Below are 22,525 nucleotides of genomic sequence, written 5' to 3'. Positions count from 1 at the left end.
TAGATAAGTTTCACGACTATCTGTATGGTGCCCAATTCACGGTGAGAACTGACAACAATCCGCTTACCTATATCCTGACCACCGCAAAGTTGAACGCCACTGGCCACCGGTGGCTTGCTGCCCTAACCACTTATGATTTCGACATTCAGTATAAGCCTGGCAGAGACAATGTGGATGCCGACTGGTTGTCAAGAAATGCTTTAGAGGTTGACCAGGGGTGGAAGAACATCCCACAGTCAGAGGTAAAGGCTCTGTGCCGGCAGGTTTGTGTTTTGCAGTTACCAGGGTCCCATACTCGTCTCATTGATCAGTTGGGAGCCTCCCCCCAGGCCATTCCTAGAGTTTACTCCTTCTTATCCCAGTTGAAGGCAAGTAACTTGGAACAGATGAGTCAAGAGCAACTAAGTAGAGCACAAGATCTTGATCCAGCTATTGGTAAGGCAAAGCTGGCCGTTAAATCGGGACACTGGCCTGTCCCTAGCATGAGCAGTGTTCCTGACTATGCTTTACTTTACCGTGAAAGGCATAAATTTTTTATAAAAGGCAGCACTTTGCACAGAAGGGTGGTGAGACCCGAAGGGGGACAAGTATTGCAGCTAGTCCTCCCCAGTGACCTTCGTTTGACAGTTTTGAGGTCACTGCATGATGAGTCTGGCCATTTGGGAGTCGACCGCATCAGTGAGCTAGTAAAGGGACGGTTTTACTGGCCAAAGATGATGGCTGACATTTCTCAGTACATCCAGAACTGTGGTAGGTGTATTGCCCGAAAATCCATACCTCACAGGGCAGCACCTCTTCAGCAGATCACGAGTAGTGGTCCTTTGGAGCTAGTGTGTATCGACTTCTTATCAATAGAGCTTGATACAAAGGGGGCTGCCAACATCTTAGTGGTAACAGACCATTTCACTCGTTATGCACAAGCCTATGTTACCAAAGACCAGAAAGCAGCGACTGTGGCCAAGGTCCTGGTTGAGAATTATTTTGTGCACTATGGCTTGCCTGCCAGGATACATTCTGACCAGGGCCGTGACTTTGAGAGTCGCCTGATTAAAGAACTCCTGGGAATTCTGGGAATTAAAAAGTCGAGGACAACTCCTTACCACCCCTAGGGTGACCCACAGCCAGAACGGTTTAACCGCACACTTTTGTCTATGTTGGGAACACTCAGCTCCAGCCAGAAACAGAAGTGGAGTCAGCATGTCAGTTTGCTAGTGCACGCTTACAATTGCACCCAGAGCACGGCCACTGGCTACTCTCCTTACTTCCTAATGTTTGGCCGTGAAGCACGGTTACCAATTGACATGTGTTTTGGGACATCTCCAGATGGGGATGATGAGGTTAAGTATCTGCAGTATGTGGATAACCTAAAAAAAGATTTGAGAAGAGCTTACAGATTAGCCACCGAGACTGCTGACAAAGCGCACAACAGAAACAAAAAACGCTATGACGTCAAAGTGAGGAACCAGGTTTTACACAGCGGGGATAGGGTGCTTGTTCGCGCCACAGGATTTTCAGGAAAGCACAAACTTTCCGATAAATGGGACTCCTGTCCTTATGTAGTGGTCGAAAAACTGCCAAATCTGCCAGTTTATAAGGTGAGACCTGAAAAGGGGAGGCCTATAGTGAAAACGCTTCACCGCGACCACCTTTTGCCAATCGGCTACTTGGCTAGGTTTCCTGAAGGTTCAGAAGAGAACCAGGGGCACCGGAGGCCTGTGACTCGAGCTACACGAAAACTGGTAGTGACTGACCACGACCATCTAGAGTCTGGACCAGCATATGCCGATATGTCTGAGTCAGAGGATGAAAGTATTAAGTCTTTGTCGTCCTCTCATAGAGAACATATTTCTCAAGCCCTTGATGCGATGGCCGATTCCATTAGCAAGGAAATTCCCCCTCACAATGTTGTTTCAGAGCCATTCTCAAACAGCCCTGCCATAGAGGTACCAGAACCCTCCCCGGCCATGGAGGCTGGGGCTGCTGATGTGGAAGTCTGTCAGAATGGGGAGGGCACTGCAGGTATGCCGCAACTCCCCAATGACCTTGTGGTGGATGTAGGACCAGAGGGGGGAGAGCTCCCCTCCTCTAATACATATGAGCTCCCTTCCTCTAATACATATGAAAGGTGTGATGAGCATGTTTCTAGTTTCCCTTCCCGGAGAGAAGTGAAACCGGTGATCCGTCTGAGCTATGATATGCCTGGACAACCCACTGATCGAACCATAGTAGTGGTACATCGTGGTTTGAGAATCACCTTCAGTAGAAAAGGAGACTAATTTATAGTTCCTCCTTCCACACAGATAATCTGTCCACCCAGATATGATCAGAGTCTTAGCTTTTAAAGCAGGTAACACACTTGTTATGTTATACACTCTATGGATAGTCTGATGAGGCCATCTAGACCTTTAGAAGGGGGAGGATGTAACCTGTGGGTTTTTCCATAAACAGGTTTTGCATAATTTCTTTGTTTGGTTGTAATTTTATTGATATATATTGTTAATGGATGTTTATTTGATTTGTAAATGTGAGTTGTTGTTTTCCAATTACCTTGAATGTTACACGAAAATGTGGGAAACAATGGGTGAAGGGAGAGACAATCTAACTTTATATGTTGTTCGTTTACTATTGGTTCCCCCGAAAACTACCCTGACCTTATTGGTGCAGGGGCAGGACAATCACGCTCCGTTCGGGACAGGTGGAGAGAAGAAGAAACTGCTCGCTCCCGCTCGAACTTTTTCGACGGTCTATGGCTGCGGTGTTCCGCCAAAACGAGAAGCGGGAAACCGAGTGATATCAGGCGTTCTGCAACCCGATGATGCGTTGGACCTGCTCTTAATCAGCCCGACAGGAGAGAAAGGGCGGTAAGCTGAAACAGCGGACTTTTCAATGGACATCTACACGCTTACAACTGGAGGAATGGGGCCGCGTAGTTGCTGATGAGGACGTACAGCAGCTGTTTGCTTCGCGGGCTGTAAGCGTCTGGCTGAGGGTACTCCAACCTTCTGGAAACAGCGAAAGGAGCACCTGACTTCGTTTGGAAAAGAAAAAACGAAACCAAACAACTGTGCCTTCATAAAGGACGCGTAACTGTGATGGCGTGAGTAAACGCGCCCGGTTTTGATCGCATCCTTTTTCTTTTTTTTTCTTTTCTTTCTGTTCACTGGTGGGCCGACTGGCGCCCACATCTCAGGCCTGCTACGATCACCATAGGTGCCGGCTATTTTCTTTTGGCTATCTTACTTGTCATGTGGTTATAAAGTGGGCCCACTACAGTTATGTGTTTTGCTAATGCTACTCAGGTCATGATGTTACAACCCATTGTTCATTAAACGGGGGCATCTTGTTATAAGCCATTAGTGGTATGTTCTTTATTTTAACAGTCACACAGTCATACATAAATAGTAGAGGTATTTACGGTATAATTGTTAAAGGTATCAGGAGACCCAGGACACTGTTTATAAGTCCTAAAGGGCAAAACTGTTACACAAATAAAGCTGAATTGAATTAATTTTACAGGGTGTCCAGCCTAGGTTTAGTCTTGTGTCCTTGCTCTTTGCACAATGAACCTTCAGATTATAAATGTTTATAATTCAGTATAGAGGGAAAAATAAACAAATCCCTTCCATCTTTTCTTTGAAGAATCTGAGTAAACTAAAATAACTTGTGGACTATATTTGAACTATTTTTTTTTTTTAATCATTAAAATTTCTTTCTAGAGTTTGTTTTTATGCTTTTTGCATCCTGCAGTAAAGCTTTTAATGATTGTTATATGTAAAGCACTTACAATAATGTTCAATATGATAAAAACCTGTCTTGCCTCAATTTTAAAATTTCACATTTAAAAAAAATAAATAAATAACCCGAGCACAAACATGGTTTTCAAGAGAAGCTTCATGGTCACATAGGCCCTTTGAAACTGTTACTTTAGGAGAAAAATTGTAGCCTTTAATGTCTTGGAGGAAGTTTGAAATGAAAGTACTGCTTTTTTTCTTTTCATCTTTGCAATGTGGTATTTTTATAAGTGTTGCACTATGCCATCCTTTCAACTGTTATTTTAAAACTTTAAATGTCTCTCTGGTTCAGCTTTTCTTGGCTGGAGTCTCAATTTTCTTTTATTTGTAAAATGATGAGAGTGCTGATTTTAAGGGAAAAGAAATGTATCAGACTGCATATCTCTATGAAACTGCTGCTAAATACACTTCGAAAACTTGTGTGTGGACTGTGGAAGTTAATCGAAATGTGGTTTTCATGTGGTTTTTTTGTAGCAAGTAAGTTTGAGTCGAGACACATTTAATTTTATGCTTTCAGAATTACAGCATCATGAGCTGTAAATATTTATACAAAAGCAGCTTTGATACAGAGAAATAGGCAGAAAATTCATGTCAAATGATCATTTCAGTTTGTTGTTGATTCAGTTTTCTAAAAATGGTCATTAATTTGTTGAGTTAACACCTCATAGTGGTCAGCACTTCATACTCAAAGGTAGGTTAATGAAGTTAAAAGACTGCTAATATAAGTGACTTGTAATGATCTTGTACGCTAAATGTGTTTGGCTTCACCAGCATCCTCATCATCCTTCTCGCCGACGTCTATTCTAAATATTGCCTTGAGACGAAACACTTTTGTTGGTGATTCTGTAGTCAGAGCAAATCGATGGTGACAGCACGGTCTGTTTTCAAATTTTATGCATCCATTATGCGGCATGTTGTCTTTCATAGATGTGGGAAAAGGTCTGATTTACATAAACGGAAAAGTGCAGCTGGAGCCTTGAGAGCGTGCATAACGACAAGTCTCATAACAATATTTACCCAGGTAATAAAACCCAGCACTGTGCAGCACTAATTTGCTGCTAAAGCTCTTGAGCATAATATGCCAACGTGGAAGATTTGGGACTTAAAAGACTGCGTAAATATAATCTTACATTTACAGCCATCTTCTGCACAGTTTGTGGTCTTTTCTTTTGTTGGAAAGTAAATTTCCAAACATTCCAATCAACATGTCAGCAGCTTTAGCTGATTAAGACTGAGTGAAACACACACGGTGAACAAACACTATGAAAAAGACTTAAACCAGCCCAGTGAGGATTTACTGCTCTGTTTCTCTGCTCCGCTTATTGTGTAACAGTTCGTCTCACTAAAACACTCATTAGGCTAATTGACAGCTCACCATTAAAAGAGAAAAGTCCTGCCTGGAGCTGCGTCTGCGCTGACTGCTAGATTTCACTTTGTGTGATTAGACTGCAGGCCTTTATGAGCTCTTAGTGTCTTTTAGATGTGCATCCATCATAGACAGTGTTGTTATCCAGGGCCTGATACTGGAAATACTGTTTTCAAGCACAAGTGTTAATTTGTCTTTTTGAAGCATACGACTCAGTTGTAATTATACTTTACAACGACCTGAGAACAACAAAGGCACAAACAGAAAAGCTCCACATTTTCAGCCATATTTGAATAAATTAGTGCTTAGAAATTATGGTGATTAAAAAATATTGTTGCCATAACAGCTGCTTTATTAAACAGGCCAAATGAAGTCTGAATTTTTTATTTATAGATGCAAAATATTTATTCTTTTTTGTCTTGTCCAGCATTTAAGCAAGCAGAATGATGATTTGGATGCTGTGTTCTGCTGAGCAAATTTACTTTGCCAAGGGGAGCATTACTGGTATGATGATCCCCTTGAGTTTCTGGATTTTTATTTTATTTCTTTATTCATTTTGTGTAAATGTTTGAGTTTCTACTGCTGGATCAGACCAGAGAGGATAGGAGCAACAGAAAATATTTATTCTCACCTAGGGAGGTCTGTGATTTAGTTAGTTGACAAAAAGCAAATGTTCTCTGGGTCAGACAGTAATGGTGTGACAGCTTCTCTGTTGACACATATAACTGTTCAAAAATGTTGTTCCCAAATATTACTGTTCAATGTTGCACCTTTTGGCAAAGAAGTCAGAGGCTCATCAATTACATGTCTCCATGTGATAGGCTGATGTTTCCCAGCTGGGTGATGGTGAAAGCGCCAAAACACTGTGGTGATACAGATAAGAATAACTTTTTTTTTTCCCATTCAGTCATGGTCAGTCAGTTTCAGGCTTAATACCTGCAGTTGATCATAAATGTTGCTGCTCCAGTCCTCAGAGACTGACAGCCACCTCTGACTGTCTCGTCACTGATTGTCCAGACTAAATATGTTCTGCTTCTCACATAAGAAAATAGATTTCTGCTTTAACTCAAAACTATTCAGTTCATAAAATATATGTTTGGCTGTGAATCTTGCCAGAATAATAAAAAAAATAGAGAGAGATTAGTTGAAATAGGAAAATGAAAAAAATCAGTATCCAACATAACAACAACAAAACAGTTTGTTCAAATCTAAAAGCAAATATGACCGCCTGTATTTTTCAACACTGAACCCTCTCAGATAAGTTTTCTTGTCATTTCTTTCCGTTATCAGCAGGAGAAAGGCTTTACTTTGGATGTGTTCAGCCTTTTGTTCTGGATTGTAACGATAAACTCAAGTCGCATAAGAAACGTTGAGGCTCTGGGGAGGATTCATCACTACATGAAACCCATTGTTGCAGATTTTCAATCCAGTTTCTGTGTGTTATTTTCTCTACATCTGATCCCTGTTTCTATTTCTTATAAATATGGATCAAGTGAAGGATAAAAGGCATCGGTCAGGTCCTGCGCCAGGTCTTTGTTTGTCTCTTCCTATTTTTTTGGGGGGGTTTATGGTAGTTTTTAAAACTCCTTTAACTTATTTTCTCTAAACTTTTGAGGCTAAACTTCACACCACCCTGATATAAACTGTGCTTTCGGCTAATAGGTCTTAAGACACTCACTTTGTTGATGCAAAAACAAGATTTCATTTCTGTCAAACTATGTTTTCATAGTTTAATTAACTTAATTAATTTCAAACAAAGTAAATCATAAGAAATTGGGTGTTTACAACATAATAATGGCCCCGAGGATGCTTTTTCAAGTTGGTTGTTTGCAAAGTTGTTATGTGGAGACACAGCAGCAGCTCAAGCCTTTAGTTGGGGATGAGCCAGCAGCTTGAATGATTCATAGTTCAATGTTAAGTAGCTTTAACCCACACACAAATACCACATTTCTCTGAACAGTCAGGTACAGTGACTGGAAATGAATGAAAACTGTAGCAAAGCTCAAATAAAACCTGAAAGACCTTCAGAAAACTTTGAGAAGTATCATTCAAGATCACCTTAAAATCACTTTTTATATGAAGTCCTAACTTCAAGATATGACAAGTGGTTTATGACATGTTTTTCTTACATATTGTTTATTTTCAACATTTATCCAAACAAACTATTCAAATAAAGATTTTTATTGTTTACATTCTTTCACATGGTTCTTGCAGCCCCCTTTACTTATTATTGAAAGCCTCATGAATTATTATACAACCGAATAATTGTATCCAGCTTTCCTCTGTGGGATTTGCCACAACATACCAACCTTACCCCAATATGGAACAGGAATAACCATCCTGATCTACATCACAGCTCTGTAACAAAGCTCCACAGGAACATGCATATTTACTTTCTCTCTATCACGTTTTAAATCATCTCCACTTCTCTGCAGCGATTTCATGAGCTGGTTAGTGATAGTCAGTGAGTCCTAAATCCACCGGCTAAATGAGAAGCTCTGTTTCCTGTGATAATCAAATTACGGGAACTCTCAGAACTAATGTGCACTATTAATTTCTCACACCCGTACAAATCATCAGCTGTGCAGTTAACACAATATTGAGTGTGTGGGACGATACGTGAGCATTAACTGGCAGTTGAGAAGTTTAAATGGTGCATATGAGAGCCTCAGTTTGAGGCTCTGATTAAATGTTTTATACACTCATCCAGGCACTACTTACACTGTCAGTCCTTTGGTTTGTTGTCAGGCATCAGGCACAGATGTGGATACCATCCTCTCCCCCTGAATCCATCATAGCTCAATACAGATAGTTAAAGGTGTCAAAAATTTTACATTTTTCTTTCCAGGCTGGGGTTAGTCCCTGTTGTAACAGAACAACCAAAGCCTCATTTATGTATGTGAACTGGTCCAGTCTGGTCCTTATCGGATTCCACATCTTTGTGTTTCCCTCTTCGGCTCAGATTTTATTGGTTAAATTGGATCCAGACCATCTGCTTGCTCTGTTTGGCATCTTGGACGGCTGACTCCGGGACAGAGTTGATACTCTGTCCTTTGACCAGATGTACTGTCTTCCATCTGATTCACTGTGATTTGTGGACGTTTTGACCTGTTTTTTCTGCCATTATTCCGGTGCACGTCATAAATTTCCCTAGTGTAGGCCTGAATTGGTTGCCTGCTGGGTTGGCCTTGTGGTGGATTAAAGGGTGCAGTCCACTGGCTTTGACAGTGATTCATTATGTTGTTTGGTTTCTTGTAAGTGTGCCAGTTTTGTCTTTTTTTGAACTTAGATGTTAATAATATTCTGATAAAAAAATGTTTTATAAACTTATTATAAGACTATCGAGTTTCACTGTTGGGTTGTTTTAAAGCTCTTCTAGAAGTACAATCATCATAAAACATGCTTCTCTAGGATCTGTGACAGTTTGCAGTGTTGCTCAATGTTATCATTTTTTTGTTCAATAAATATTTTTTGAAATGTTATAACAATCACGCAAATTTAAATTTCAATATTATTTGATGGTACAAAAACATGGTATGATAAGGGAACAGTGGCCGCAGTGGCTCTTCTAAGACAACAAAGACAAAATAGATATTTTTCTGAAAAATAATTTATTTCCAGAGTAAAATAAATGATATGTTGCCATACAAAAAGTGTAAGAAAAAGGGAAAATGTCAAAACTGTAACTACAGAGAGTAGCAAGACATGTGCAGAGTCATGTTCAGATACAGGAATACATCCAGTGCTGCTCATTCTGCACATTCTGTCTTCTGGTTTGCTTCTTTAACCTTAATGTCAAATAATACAGGACAGGCCGAGTTCAAAGACACATATTTCTTTTTCCTTTTGCCCGCAATAATGCAACATAAATCTTTTATCGCTACGCATATTTCAAAATCTTCCTTGACATCAGACACAAATATAAATCCCAGACAACAACATTACTGATAATGTGTCCTTTTAAGCACAATCTAACCAAACATCCGGGGCCTAATGAACCAAACATATTACCTCTATTCTGATTAACGTCAATATTGACACATAAAAATGATTACTTTTGATTTTCTTCTTTGCTTCTCCACTCAGCGCAGAAGCCCAAAAGATCATTAACATGACTATTTAATGAATCCCTTATTAAGACATATTAGGTTGAGTACACTCTGCAGATGTAAAAACAAACGTGGAAAAGAAGCAAACTGCTACGGAGAAACAGAAACCTGCAGTCTGACACACGTCTAGTCATAAACACGGACATTTCTGATATGAATTGCACATTTGCACCTATGAGACAAGACTTCACAGTCTAGTCTAAGCAAGTATCAAAAAAACAGTGTCTACTATCCAGCAAGAACACAAGAAAGTGAAACATCTAATAGGCCACTATAATAACCCGGTTTGGGCGCTTCTGGTCTCACTTTTAGAAGAAACCTTCCTGAACAGAAGTAAAATGCAATGACTGATCAGCTATTAGATTGTAAACACTTGGCAACTTTTAAACAACTGAGGAACCACCCAAACGTGTTTGTTTCAAACGATGAAAGTTTCAGTATTATGAGTGACGGACAGAAACACACAGTGCTGACTGAGAGGATCCTGTCGTTGTTCCCGCAGCGTAATGACAGACCGAAAACAATATGGCGACTATGGCTGCTTTAGCATCAAGTCCACTCATTAACAAACAACTAGGTCTGAGCCAGAGATGGCTGAAGTTGCCCTCTACCAACAAGTCAACACAGGATTTCACTGGCAACACTGGACAACATCTCGCTGATAAACGACTACAATGGACCCTTTGGAAAAGCATATGGAGTGCGGTACAGAGCAGCGCTCCTTAGACCTGAACAGGCTTTTAATCCTTTCAGGAAAATAAACCATTCCTCTGCAGGAAGGTGAATATGCATCTTCACTGTCTTCATAAAACGGACTCCATGTTTTCGCAAAACTCATGGTCCTCTAGGTTATAAATAAACTTTGTCCTGTCCAGTTTGGGTCCATCGCTGAGAGATGGGTAAAACTCTGTCTGTGTCATGTGGCCCTCGTGACCTTTGATGTATTTCTTGTAGTTCCTGCGCAAGCAGTACCATGTGGTGGTGTAGAGGAGGAAGGCCATGCCCTTGAGAATGATGGCGAGGCTAATGTAGAGATGCCTGTAGGCGACGTTGTCGTACAGCAGGCAGGCGCCCTTATTGCCGCATTCTGAGCTCCAGAAAAGGCAAGTAGAGTCGATCCCAGCACCAAAGATCAGAGGGGGGGGGATAAACCCTGGAAAACAGAAATGAAAGATGACGAATCACCTCTTTAACACGGAAATAGGCAAAAATATTACAGTATGTGTTTATACCACTTAACTAGATTCAGCAAGTAGTGGCAACATAGCTTAAACATAATAGAACCTGTTCTGGCCACTCTTGCAGGACGTGAAGTTTCTGACTCGTGACAAAAGTTTAAAAAAAAAAAAAAAAAAAGACTAAGCAAACGGATACAAAAAAATGACCTCCGTTTATTAAACAAGCAATTAAAAAAACGTACGCGTTGCATCCACAAACTGCTGCGGCTACTTTAACAAACAAAATATAAACAAATATATTATCTTCTATTTATGGTCAGAAAAACTGTAGCTCCTTGTCCAGCTCCATTTACAAAACACTGAACATGCTGACTCCAACACTGTCTCTTTATGGTCCCAAATGCAGGACATTGAAAGGAGCCTAAATAGTCAATTTAATTACAAAATATAAAGACAAAAATGGTATAAAACTATGCAAAAAGCTAACAAAGTTTAGTTTAGGTTTTGTTAGTTTTGTTAAAACTAAATCCTTTTGTCAGGTTTTAGTTTAAACCCTAACAAAATTTTCCATAGCAGGATAAATAATACAGTACTGATATAAACAAAAATGGTTCCATTATAATGTTATGTACAAACAAAATAAACATAACTTAGACATGGCTCTAACACAGAAATTTCTACTGTATGACTTTGTTCACCTGAATTTCTCCCGTGTTAATGGTGCAAGGCAGATCTGACCTGTGTGTAAGGCATGAAGAAATGTATACGCCAACGCAACATGTAAGCTCATGCAGCTAACTGGATGACCTTTTCAACCAGGAGTCACAGTAAGTTCTAGTAAACCTCTACACGTTTGCAGTCATAACAGGAACTGTGTGTGTGTGTGTGTGTGTGTGTGTGTGTGTGTGTGAGCATTGTGTTATCTGATCAAAATACTCACCGAGGAGCCGTAGCAAAAGGAACAAGACTCCAAGCGCGTATGACTTCAGTTCTGGACTCACAGTCCTTTAAGAGAAAAAAACCAAAAAAACCCAAACATGTTTCAGGCATTGCATGTAATTTGTGTGACTGACCACACTTCATCCAATAAAAATGAAGCCGCTACCTGATGAGGACGATGACAGAGGGCGTCTGGGCCATGGCTCCCACCAGGCTGCAGACACAGATCACACACAGGAAAATGAGGAAAGCCTCCTGGCAGCCAGGCATGGGACACTTCCCTGGAACTGCAGAGGCAGGCCCACTTTCTGTCGCTATACAAGCACATCCGGTCAGGTTCTGTAAGCAGAAAAGATGAGCTGAAACTCTGCTCTGTACTTCACTGTATGCCTACACTTAAAACATGACAAACACAGCTCTCTATAAAATTTCATGCGGAGACATAAATCTAAGGTGGCATCAGAACTGTAAACACACACAATGAGACGGAGCATTTAAAATTCAAAGACAAGTTTGCACAGTTTAGTAATTGTAATTGTCTAAATTTGGTACAACCAGGTAGAGAAGAATCCCCAATGGACTTCTTTTACTGAACACCATCACAAGACTCAGACCTGAGCGATGGTTGATCTGAGGGGAATGACTCCTCTCTGGGTGCAGCCGGCGAAGCAGGCGGACAGGTAGGTAATGCCGTTGGAGCCGCACACGGGGCTGATGGACGACGTGAAGCAGTTGCACTGACTGTTGCACTCAGCCTCTGGTTTACTTCCCACCCGTAGCGTCCTGAACAGAAACACAGCAAGAAACCTTGACTTTTCCTCGATGTAACAACGAGACAAAACCAAAGACGTGTTTCTTGGTCCATTTTGAAAAGAACTCTGCTTCATTTTCACATCTCCATGGAAACAGCACTGCATGGCTAACCTGCTCTGGAGAAGGTTAAGTTTGTGTCATTGAGAAGAAGAAGAAGACATAAACACTGCTGTGTCACTGACTTAACAAGACATAAACAATCAGGCAGAGCTGAAATACTGTTAAAATGAATGACTGAAAACTGATTTGCAACTGTGATGCAGATGCTTTGAGGCAGAACAAAGGGAGAAGATCCTTTTTGTGGACATGCCACTATTTCATCTTTGAATCTGAATTAAAGAAACTAAACGGACCTACTTGTAATGATAATAATAATTTAAAAAAAATCAACTTACACACACAGATAAAGTTTATAGAACATTAGTCTTTTGTTAAAAATATATTTCTTTTGTTTAAAGAGACCTGTCTCTCGCCCAGCTACTGCTGGGAAAGACTCCAGCTTCCTGCGACCTTTAAATGGGCCAAGCAGTTAAAAAAATAGATCAATGGATGGATTGTTTAAAGACCAGATACAGAATATAAAAATATCACATCTGCTCCTTTTTTTCTCTCTTATTTTGCTCACTTCTCAGATGATTGTTTCTATAATGTCATTACCATGAAAATAGTTGATTTGAGCTGCAGTTAAGGGCAACATTCATTATGGACGAGCCCACTGATTACTTTCCTGATTTACTATAATCACTGCCTGTTCTGCAAGCATTCCCAAAGCTGGAAGGGATTCATAGTGTTTCAAATATCACACAAATGATTCAATTATTAACAAAACTGTGGCAATTAATTTTTTGGTGAACTGATGGGAGTTATTAATGTTCCAACAGCTGGAACTGAGATACAACAAAATATGTAATTATGAACAAAAATAACTGACACACATTAAACATTGATCTTATTCACCTTCGTATTAGCAAGAAACAGCTATTTCTATTGTTATATAGAACAGTGTTTTTCAACCTTTTTTGAGCCAAGGCACACTTTTTTTTTTACTGAAAACTTACAAGGCACACCACAAACCAAAATGTTTAATTTATTTATTTATTTTTTTTAAAAAAGCCCATATTATTAATATAAAATCATCTTGTCAAAGTGTCTTGAATAGAAATAAGATTAAACACAAGAAAAATGAATTTTATTATATTTTACCTGGGCCTCTTTGGATGAACACAGAGCTGCCTTTTAGACCAATCAGGTGAAACTGCATCATTTCTCAGGGCACACCTGATGATCCCACGGCACAGTGGTTGAAAAACACTGATATAGAAGTCATCGCTCACCAGTTTATCTATAGGAAGGTCGGTGACATGTCCAGTTCGGGAACAGTTTTGTTCTTTTATTGGGTTGTGTTTGACACAGTAAAGCCTTCACATTCAGCCTTCAGGTCTACAAGGCCACTCTGAATAGAAAATCCTTTTATAGACTCGCTGAGATGACACAAAGTCATTTGTATAAAAAGAAAGTCGGCCGTGCTCCAGTGAACAGAGGTGATCAGAATTTTTATTCTTTTGACTTTTGCTCTGTATGCAGGTCACTTCCAATAAAGTCTTCTGGCCACTGTAGCTGTATTTCCCTTTAGTGCTCTAATGAGGTTAGATGCATTAATTGCATTCATCCATTAGATTGATTTGGCCTTTATAGCCAAAACATCAATCTCAATGGCATGAATATATATTTTATCATTCAGCTGCAGTCCATGTACTTAATCTGGTGCAGTAAATGCAGTTTTTTTTTTTCGTTTGCAGGTGGAGCAAGCGATTGGTTGTCATCACAGATTTTGTGATTAAATAGATTTTATTACCAAGCTGGAAAATCTTTTCACACACCAGTTGTCCAGGAAGTTACAAGCATAAGATAACTGTGAGATAAGATCAGTAGAGAAGCTTAAAGTCAACGACAGCTCAATGATCAGATATCCTGAGTAGCCACATTCTCAAACCTGACAAAGTCAAAGTGGTTCTTTATCTTATTTTCTTTCAAGAATGAAGCAAGTCTTTGCTTGAAATGAGACGTCCAACCTGTACTGGGTGTTAAATACAGATGCTGAGTTTCCTTACTCGTTGCCGTATCCGACAGTCACTCCGGCAACGGGACCCGTGTCACATCCCAGGAACAGGAAGGAGATGTAACAGGCAGTGGAGACCAGGTTGACCAGCATAGCCATCCGGATGGCTCCCAGCGCTGACAGGTTCAGCTTCTTCACCAGCAGGCCACCCATGAAGATCCCCAGACACGCACATGGAATGGCTGTCATACCTTAACCACAAAGACGGCCAAAGCGCGCTTGTTAAGACAGGTACGCGTACATGTGAGCAGGCAGATGCAAAACTTGCTCTGATTACAGACCTAACAGCTGGTTTGCTGAGGAGGTGGTGAGGTTGAACTGCTGCTCCAAGTACTTCCCCAGGAAGGCCGCAAAGCCGGCCACTACGGCGATCTCCATACAGGCCGCCAGGATGATGCAGGTGAATACTGGGTTCGACAGCAGGTGCTTGGTCACCTTTGGGATAACTGATGATGTAAACAACTCACTTCAGTAATAAGCCAGAGACATCCACAAATATTAGCTCATACCTTTATGCAAAACAGAGATGTCAGCTAATTCTAGTAACTAAGTCTTACATTTAAATACAAGTTTCTTCACATCTGAGAAATTCATAATGAATAATTAAATAAAAAACATGTTTTCATGTGAATGAATGTTTCATATGAAAACCCTGCACTGCTACCGAAGGTCTCGCATGCTCACCTCTCAGCTGCTGACAGCAGGTGGGGCTGTTAGCAGGCTCATGGCTCAGTGCAACTCCATTGCTGGGCTTTGGAGTCTCAGAGTCTGGGCTGAGAGAAGGAGGGAGCATGACCTGCTCACTCTCCGTGCCTTCGTCTCTCTCTTTCATCGGGAGCGACTGAGGGAAGCCGAACATTAAGATAGCCGAGCAGAAGAGTAAGGCACCACAGAGGAGGAAGCCGACCCACCAGGCGCCGATCCACCGGGGGTCGTCTGGAGTGATGCCCAGATGACCTGTGGAGAGGTGCAGAACGAGTCAAACAAGCCAGATTCAGGAATAAAGCAAAAAAAAAAAAAAAAAAGAAAAGTTGACAGGAAATTGAACTTACTGGTGTTAACGAAGATAGCGTCCACATAGAATTTAGTGCAGACGGAGCCGAGGATGAAGCCACAGGCAGGTCCGAACACCAGGGTAGAGAACAGGATTCCTGCAGCAGGGACAAGCATTAGCTTTAATGTTTGCTTTCTGACATCAATCAATCAATCAAAGACACTTTATTCCCTGAGGGGAAATTCAAAAATGTACTGCTAGAGAAAAACTTCTTTAAAACCTCCAATTCAGCCTTGATAATATGGTTATAGTGCAAAAATTGGGTGCATGTGGATGCAACTCAGACTGATACCACCCAAAAAAAAACCAAAAAAAACCCCCAACACTTCAGCAGCATAAGCCGACCACCTGCAGCAATGACACTCCTCGGTCTCCTCCAGCAGGACAAACAGCCCCACAACCAGCTCAGAAACGACTCAAGAACCAGAACCAAGGGCCCCAGGTGATGACCTAGAAAACTATGAAGAGTAAGCATCATGCGGATGCACCAAAGTAGGCCTGATTCACTGAAGCCCCATCCAGAAACAACAGGATTCTAAGACTCAAAGCCACACAGTACAGAACACACACAGTAGTCCTGTTTCCACGTGATGAAAGAGACCTTTATGTTAAACCTTGTTGATACATGCAAGCTAACAAACAATCCAAAGTTAAATGTGTTCCAAAACTACACCGAAAAGTGCAAACAATGCTTGTGAAATCATGTATGTAAAGCCTGAAGTGACATCTCCACATGTCCCACTTTGTCTGTTCAACAATCCAAAACCCAAAAAGTTCAATTATAGAACAACTAAATGGGCTGTTAGGAGTAGCTTTCGTTTCAGCTCAGCTTCAGGTGGCCTTTCCAGGAGGTTCGATGTGAAAAATGGCAGCAAAGTGTTTCGGCTGCCATGGAGGATCAGATCAACCAGTTTAAACCACAAGTCAAGTGCAACTGATACAGCAACACACAGCGACTCTGCTGGTTAAGCTCATGTGGTTTACTCCTCTCAAACTGGCTCTGACTAAACAGATAAACACACAGAGAAAAAGACACCTAACAACAGATAGCAGCTCTTTTGTCTCTGCTGGAGATAAAATGTGGAGCTGGATGAAAAATCATAATTAGAGCGCTGTCAGTGGGGCTTCAGTTCATCCCTGTGACTCAGACTGCAGGCTGATGATGAAGACTCAAAGCTCAATTTGAGAGGCAAATTTCTCTGCGGTGTTTTATTATTGGACCATCAGTGAAGCGACAAACCGCATCAGAATCTGGAGGAGAAACAACAGCAGTTTTAAATCAAATCACCCGGGAAACACAATAAAAAATGATCTTTTAAAAACTCTGCTTCCGCTTCCTGTAACATCAGAGATGTCTCGCGACTGGCTTCAGGCCAGCCTGAACATCACAGCTAACAGCATCTCCAGTAAAATGTTCAGATGCTGGGAGCGGCCACTTAATGAAGCATGGAAACTGTGACTAAGCTTTGTGTGTCTCTGCTGGTGCCGAGAGTAAACTCAGGGCCTGCTTCCTGCCCTGACCACCCACATTGGAAAGGAGTCAACACAATCATATAAACGCAGCCTCACTCACGTTCTAGTTTATTCTTCGCATAAAGGAAATGATTCAGAGATTTGTGAGTTGGGGCTCCGTTAACTATAATGCGCCGTAAACGGGTGTTTTAAAGATAATCGAGTAGGGGAAGAAAAGAAAGTGCTTTACACCACGTTGCAGTGGGAACATTCAGATATTTCTCAGACGCACACAACTGAAACACGTTTGCGGTTGACAGTCAAACCGACACAGAAATGAACGATACAAATGCTTCCACAAATCACAGGAGCTTGACGGGTTTTTCTCCTCTTCCTTCTTGTCGCATCAGTGATTTTGTTATATGAAAAGATGGCAGATAACAGGCGAAACCTAATTTCCTCTGCTGAGTGCAAAAATGTCAAAAATGAAAACAAAGTGAGGAAAAAAATAAAAGCGCTCCATTTCCTCTGGCATGCATGCGCAGAGGTACTCACCAACACATTTATGTAGAGAAAAGGGGGTTGCTGTGGTACATGAGGAAGACTTTAGTGGATACCACAGAAACTCTGCAGTTTAACAGCACTTTCAGAAAGAGAGAGAAAAAAAAAAAAAGTCTGCAGTCGCTGTGTAACTACCCCATTTGCCTGTGGTGTTGCAAATGAGGCCTGTGCACTCTTGTTTCCTTAGAAACCGAGTGTTGTCTGCTCATGGCAACATCACAATTGCTTTCACCACAGGAAACTTCAAGAAGGAAATTCAGTTAGTGAAATCACCTTCCAGGAGCCGATGGCCCAGCTTGCTCACAAGTCCACGGCCACTGCGAGGATAAATGTTTCCACAGAGATCCGTCCCTACCCCTCCTTGCTTTCGGAAACGCTGCCTCCTTGATGATAACACTGTGTAACAAGACGAACCTCGCATGTGCAAAAGATCAATGAGCTCTGAGGGAGCGTGTCGCCATTATCAATCTGCGCTCTCTGAGCAACAAACAAAGGGGAAGCAGTTTTGAAGTTGGTGCTGATCTTCATAAAACACTTCATTAAAACACTTTTTGTCTAAAGATTAACATCAAAAGAAGAAAAGTATGAAGACAGACAAGATTTACAGGAAGATTAAGTTCTATTTCTTTTGGCTTGTATGTATTATGAAGGATGTTTAAGATAAAATACAAAAGAAAAACAACTTCAGCTTGTGTTCATAAAGATAAAACTGTATTTATACAGTTATCATACAGTTAAGGCGCTAGAGGAAAGAGGCTAGTTTTGTGAGACAAGGGTAGATATACAGAACAATACCACAAAACTTTGTTAATGTAAAAACTAGAAGAGAGAAATCAGAGAGATCAAAAAATCCAGACCCAGTCAGCTTTTTAACTTTGGGAATGGTTAAAAATTTAGAGACACATTACTATTTAGATAAATGCTGCATAATTTCCCCCCTACTTTGAACTAAAGAGACAGACATGGTTTCCTCTTCTGAACGCCCCTTTAGAGTCAGGTGGAATTTTATACAACACAGTCTGAGATGACTTACAAAACTTTGGCTTTTAGTCAGACTTCACTTTACTTTGAGCCAGGTGAGCTACTGATAAGAGAATAAAATGATTCTCCCAAGTTTTTTCATGTCAAACATAAGCAAATGACAGGAAAAGATTAATTTTTTTTTACCGACACTAAGAGCTGGTTTGTTGGGCTTTACCTGCACAGTGCTCCTCTGCACATGCACACTCACTGTTTCTCCTGATCTTATTTCCCATAACATCATCTGTAGCCTTTGCCCTTGGGTCAGCGATAAGAATTTGTCTGTACAACCTTTAAAAGGGACACATTTCATGGTTTTCATGACAGGATTCGGCCGGAAAAACAGAAAACCCAAGTTAAGCCCATTAAAGCTGGGTGTAATCTTTGTAATATACTACTTCTCCAAACAACCTTTAAATCCCTTTTTCCTTCCAGCGGTCCCGTTACAAGATAAGTACAAAACAAACTAATTTGTTGATGTTGTACCTCGCTCAAGCCTTTTAGTACGCTGTGAATTATGCTCTCAGGGGAGGATGTCAGATGTAATTCAATAACAAAGCTGGGATCTAGTGTTTTTGTCTCACTCTAATTTACTTAAAAACCAATGAAAATGGCTGGAAAGCAACAGCTTATGAAACGTTTCCTCTCTGAGATATCAATTAACCACCAGCTGCTTCGATTAACCACGCAGTGCAGCTGGAAAGGTGATTTAGAGTAAATATTAAACATCTAAATTCCTACAGGTTGCTTTAAAAGAGCACAGGGAGCTAAGGCTATGTTATGAAACACTGTAAAAATGAGATTTTGATTAAATTTAAAATGATCTCTGTGATAAGCATGAGACATGGATCCATCCAAGGAGTTAGCTGTGAAGCCCTGAGTGCACTCTAGTCCACTAGTTGAGGGTAATTTGCCTCTAAGCTGGCTGTTCATCACCAAGAAAAACCCCAAATGGGAGGGAAAAATGGCAATAACCTGCCAGTGGAGCAAGAAAGGAAACTGTACAGAAACACAAGAGAGAATGGGTGTCGGTGTGAATGTGGGGTGAAAATGAAAATGAAACTTAACTGTTTTCTCCTCAGGTTGTTGAAGCAGTTAATGACAAAAGGCCGTACATCAGTTTGGATTCAGTTACAACAGTGTTTCTCAATTCCGGTCCTCAGGCCCCCCCCACCCACCCTGCATGTTTTAAAGGCAACCCTGCTTTAACACACCAGAATGAAATAAAGGGGTTGTCAACAGGTTTCAAAGAACTTGATAAGGAAGTTCAATAATCTGACTCAGGTGCTTTGGAGGAGGGTCAGGTCCAAAGCATGCAGGGCAGGGGGGCCTGGAGACCAGAACTGAGAAACACTGGGTTACAACAACAGACTGTAAACTCTGTTGCTGGTTAGTGAAAAGCAAAACGAACGATGTGACTTGTTCATTTAATCACCCAAAGAGATCCCCCCTCTTTTTTTTCTCTGTTTTAAAGTGAACTATATATTTGTGATGTTGCAGCCATTATTATTACACTTCCTATAACGATCAAGATCAAAATGAATCAATATAGAAAATAATACTGTTGTAATATATTTTGCCCCACGGAGAGCTGTTCAGTCATTATTTCAACTCCGACTCTTGTGGTTTGGCAAGCGTCATGCTATCTGTCCTCACACATGAAGAGCATTTCCACAGAACTCTGCAGCCCCATTCAAGTACCTCTATCTTGCACTATCATAATGAGGTAGCTAAAACACCATTAAAGACTGGGCTGAAAGATAAGATAGTTGTGACGGGCTACACTCCATCATTAAAACAACCACTTCTGAGATTAACACGGTGACACACCCGCACAGAATGTTTTTTAATACTCTTCAATACAAAGAGCTCCATAAAAATGAGCAGCACTTAAAAATCCTTTGGCCATAAAGTTTTTCCTTTCTCTCTTTTTTTTCTTCTATGCTAAGGGATTCAGATGATAAGCCGACACAGTGTGAGGTTAAACAGAAATGGTACCAAATCCTCAGTCCATTTCCTGCTGTCACTGTACAAAAGGAATTCCTCCTTCTCCTCCTTTAATCCTGCTCAAGTTGGCTCAGTAATCCTCTGAGCTAAATAAGAGCGGAGGGACAGTGCCGCGTGGAAGGCCAGACAACAGCTTGAGCCACTTTCACAAGGGGCCCATCTGAAACCGAGAGTGAGTTAAATGATTGCTGAAGACAAAGCTAAGCGCCAGTGTGCCAGCATCTCATCTCTGGGGCTTGAACCTGAGTTTATGTCACACAATCGATCCAGAGCTGGGGAGAAGGGATTGTTTTGGGTCAAAAGGACTGCATAAAGCAGGCACATGCCACATAAAATCTCACTATAAAGTTTAAAGAGTGAGATTTAAGGAACATTTAAACAAAGCCCTCTCCCCCCTCCTCTGCCATACATTAGCTCATGAAATCTACTGTGTACAAGTGTAAAAGACATTTTTAAGATTAAAGAGCCTCAAGAGATAGTCGTAAATAGGCCATGCTGAACATTTTGCAGATATACACTGTGGTAAGATGTGATATTAAAAAAAAGATAAGAGGCAAACAATGCCCAGTCCAAATCAGAGAAGTCACAAGCCACACCCATTGAAGGTCATCTGCTTTCTCTGCTGCACAGGAACAGCCTGCTGATGCTCACAGATGCTACAGAAATGTGTTATATAGACTGTCACAGAAATCTGTTCCCATAGAGTGTATGTGTTTGACTTTACAGTGACTCCACTCTGAGCAAATACCAGATAGCAAAGCTCCTAACGCCAGACATCCATTGGAGGAAGCTAATTTTTTTTATCACTTATGATCAAGACTTCCTCCTGGTCAATACTCACAGCGCATAAGGGCTGGTATGTAGACTGACTGGTAAATTGGCAGCTTGGACTTTCCATTCAGATCTCTCTTAACTGCATGAAAACGAACGCAGCAATCTGCATCACTGCTGAACTGCACCGATTTGTTGTTCACCCCTCACTGCTTCTCTATCTCAACATGAGAATTTGACCCTCAGATACTCTAACTCTAATGTCACTCCATATCTGGAGACAGTTTATCCATTTCCAACTGATAATTGACCTCAAACTCGGAAGTGCTAAGTCTCATCCCAGCTGCTTTACAATCAGCAACACGATTTGAAATTTTTACTTGTCACACGCTCAAACACATACAATATGCAGTGTAATGTTCGCTGAGTCACTCCTCAGACTGTGCAAGTGGGAGTGCAAGAAAAGTACAAGGACAGCTACCAACCTAAGTGACCTTTTGGAAATCTCCGCTTAATGAAACCAGCTGGACAACAAAACTAACCGATTCCACAGAAGACATGGTTGAAAGCCTTTTCCCAGTCCAAAAAATACAAGAACACAGGTTGGGTAACCTCCCATGCCACTTCCAATACCCTCAAATGATCCAAAACCAGGAGAAAAACCTGATGTTTGACTATCTGCTGGTATCTTCACTCCACTAACTCATTAAAAGAATCTGAGAAGAGTCCTCCTTGGTCCTCCTTTGTAAAAAGAGTGACTACCAGACTGCTCCATCAGTCCAGAGAGGCTATCCGACCCTGCAGGGATATCTTGTATCTTGTTGATCTATGGCTTTAATTTGTTAATACTTATCACTTGCTGAACATGGATTTTATAATCCACACCATAAAAACGACCCATGTCAGCATGATTCTTATTTTCCACAGTTCACGTGTTTTAGTAAAAAGCTACTTAAAACTGTATATGTTATAATCATCCTATGACTGATTTAACCAAAGATAACAATGCAGGCAATTAAACCTACCAGAGGATGATTTAAAAAGAATAATTCAACATATCTGAAATGGAAAATTATGAGACAAAACTGAACAAAGACTATTAGTAAAAGTAATAATAATAGTAATAGGGAGTAAATTTCCTGAAACTCAAAATACAACTGAATGAAAGAATGACTCATATCTACTTTCTTTTACATTTTATCTTTTTATTTTTCCTGTTGTGTCAATTTATAATCTTTAAGGTCTTTATGTTCACACACATGAAATGACAAGATTCTTATCTTTCATCTCATAAAGAATATCTGAATCAAATTTCCACGTTTAGCTTGTCCCGTAATGCTATGAG

The 22,525-nt window shown here is 40.7% G+C and overlaps 1 protein-coding gene across 2 annotated transcripts in view; it reads right to left on the bottom strand.

Moving 5' to 3' along the window:
* Positions 1-8,780: 8,780 nt before the first annotated feature.
* Positions 8,781-22,525, bottom strand: part of slco3a1a (solute carrier organic anion transporter family member 3A1a) — a 38,751-nt gene continuing 25,006 nt past the window's right edge. For both annotated transcript variants that reach the window (XM_079254697.1, XM_079254696.1), the window contains exons 3-10: positions 15,368-15,466; positions 15,000-15,272; positions 14,597-14,761; positions 14,308-14,506; positions 11,998-12,166; positions 11,550-11,722; positions 11,385-11,449; positions 8,781-10,419 (exon numbers count right to left, since the gene is read on the bottom strand). In XM_079254697.1, the coding sequence (XP_079110823.1) occupies positions 10,070-10,419; positions 11,385-11,449; positions 11,550-11,722; positions 11,998-12,166; positions 14,308-14,506; positions 14,597-14,761; positions 15,000-15,272; positions 15,368-15,466 (1,493 nt within the window). In that variant the 3' untranslated portion in view covers positions 8,781-10,069. The remainder of the gene's footprint in view (positions 10,420-11,384; positions 11,450-11,549; positions 11,723-11,997; positions 12,167-14,307; positions 14,507-14,596; positions 14,762-14,999; positions 15,273-15,367; positions 15,467-22,525) is intronic.

The sequence above is a fragment of the Telmatherina bonti genome (genome assembly GCF_933228915.1).
Source record: "Telmatherina bonti genome assembly, chromosome: 2".
Lineage (NCBI taxonomy): Eukaryota > Metazoa > Chordata > Actinopteri > Atheriniformes > Telmatherinidae > Telmatherina > Telmatherina bonti.
This window is presented reverse-complemented; position numbering and strand designations above follow the sequence as displayed.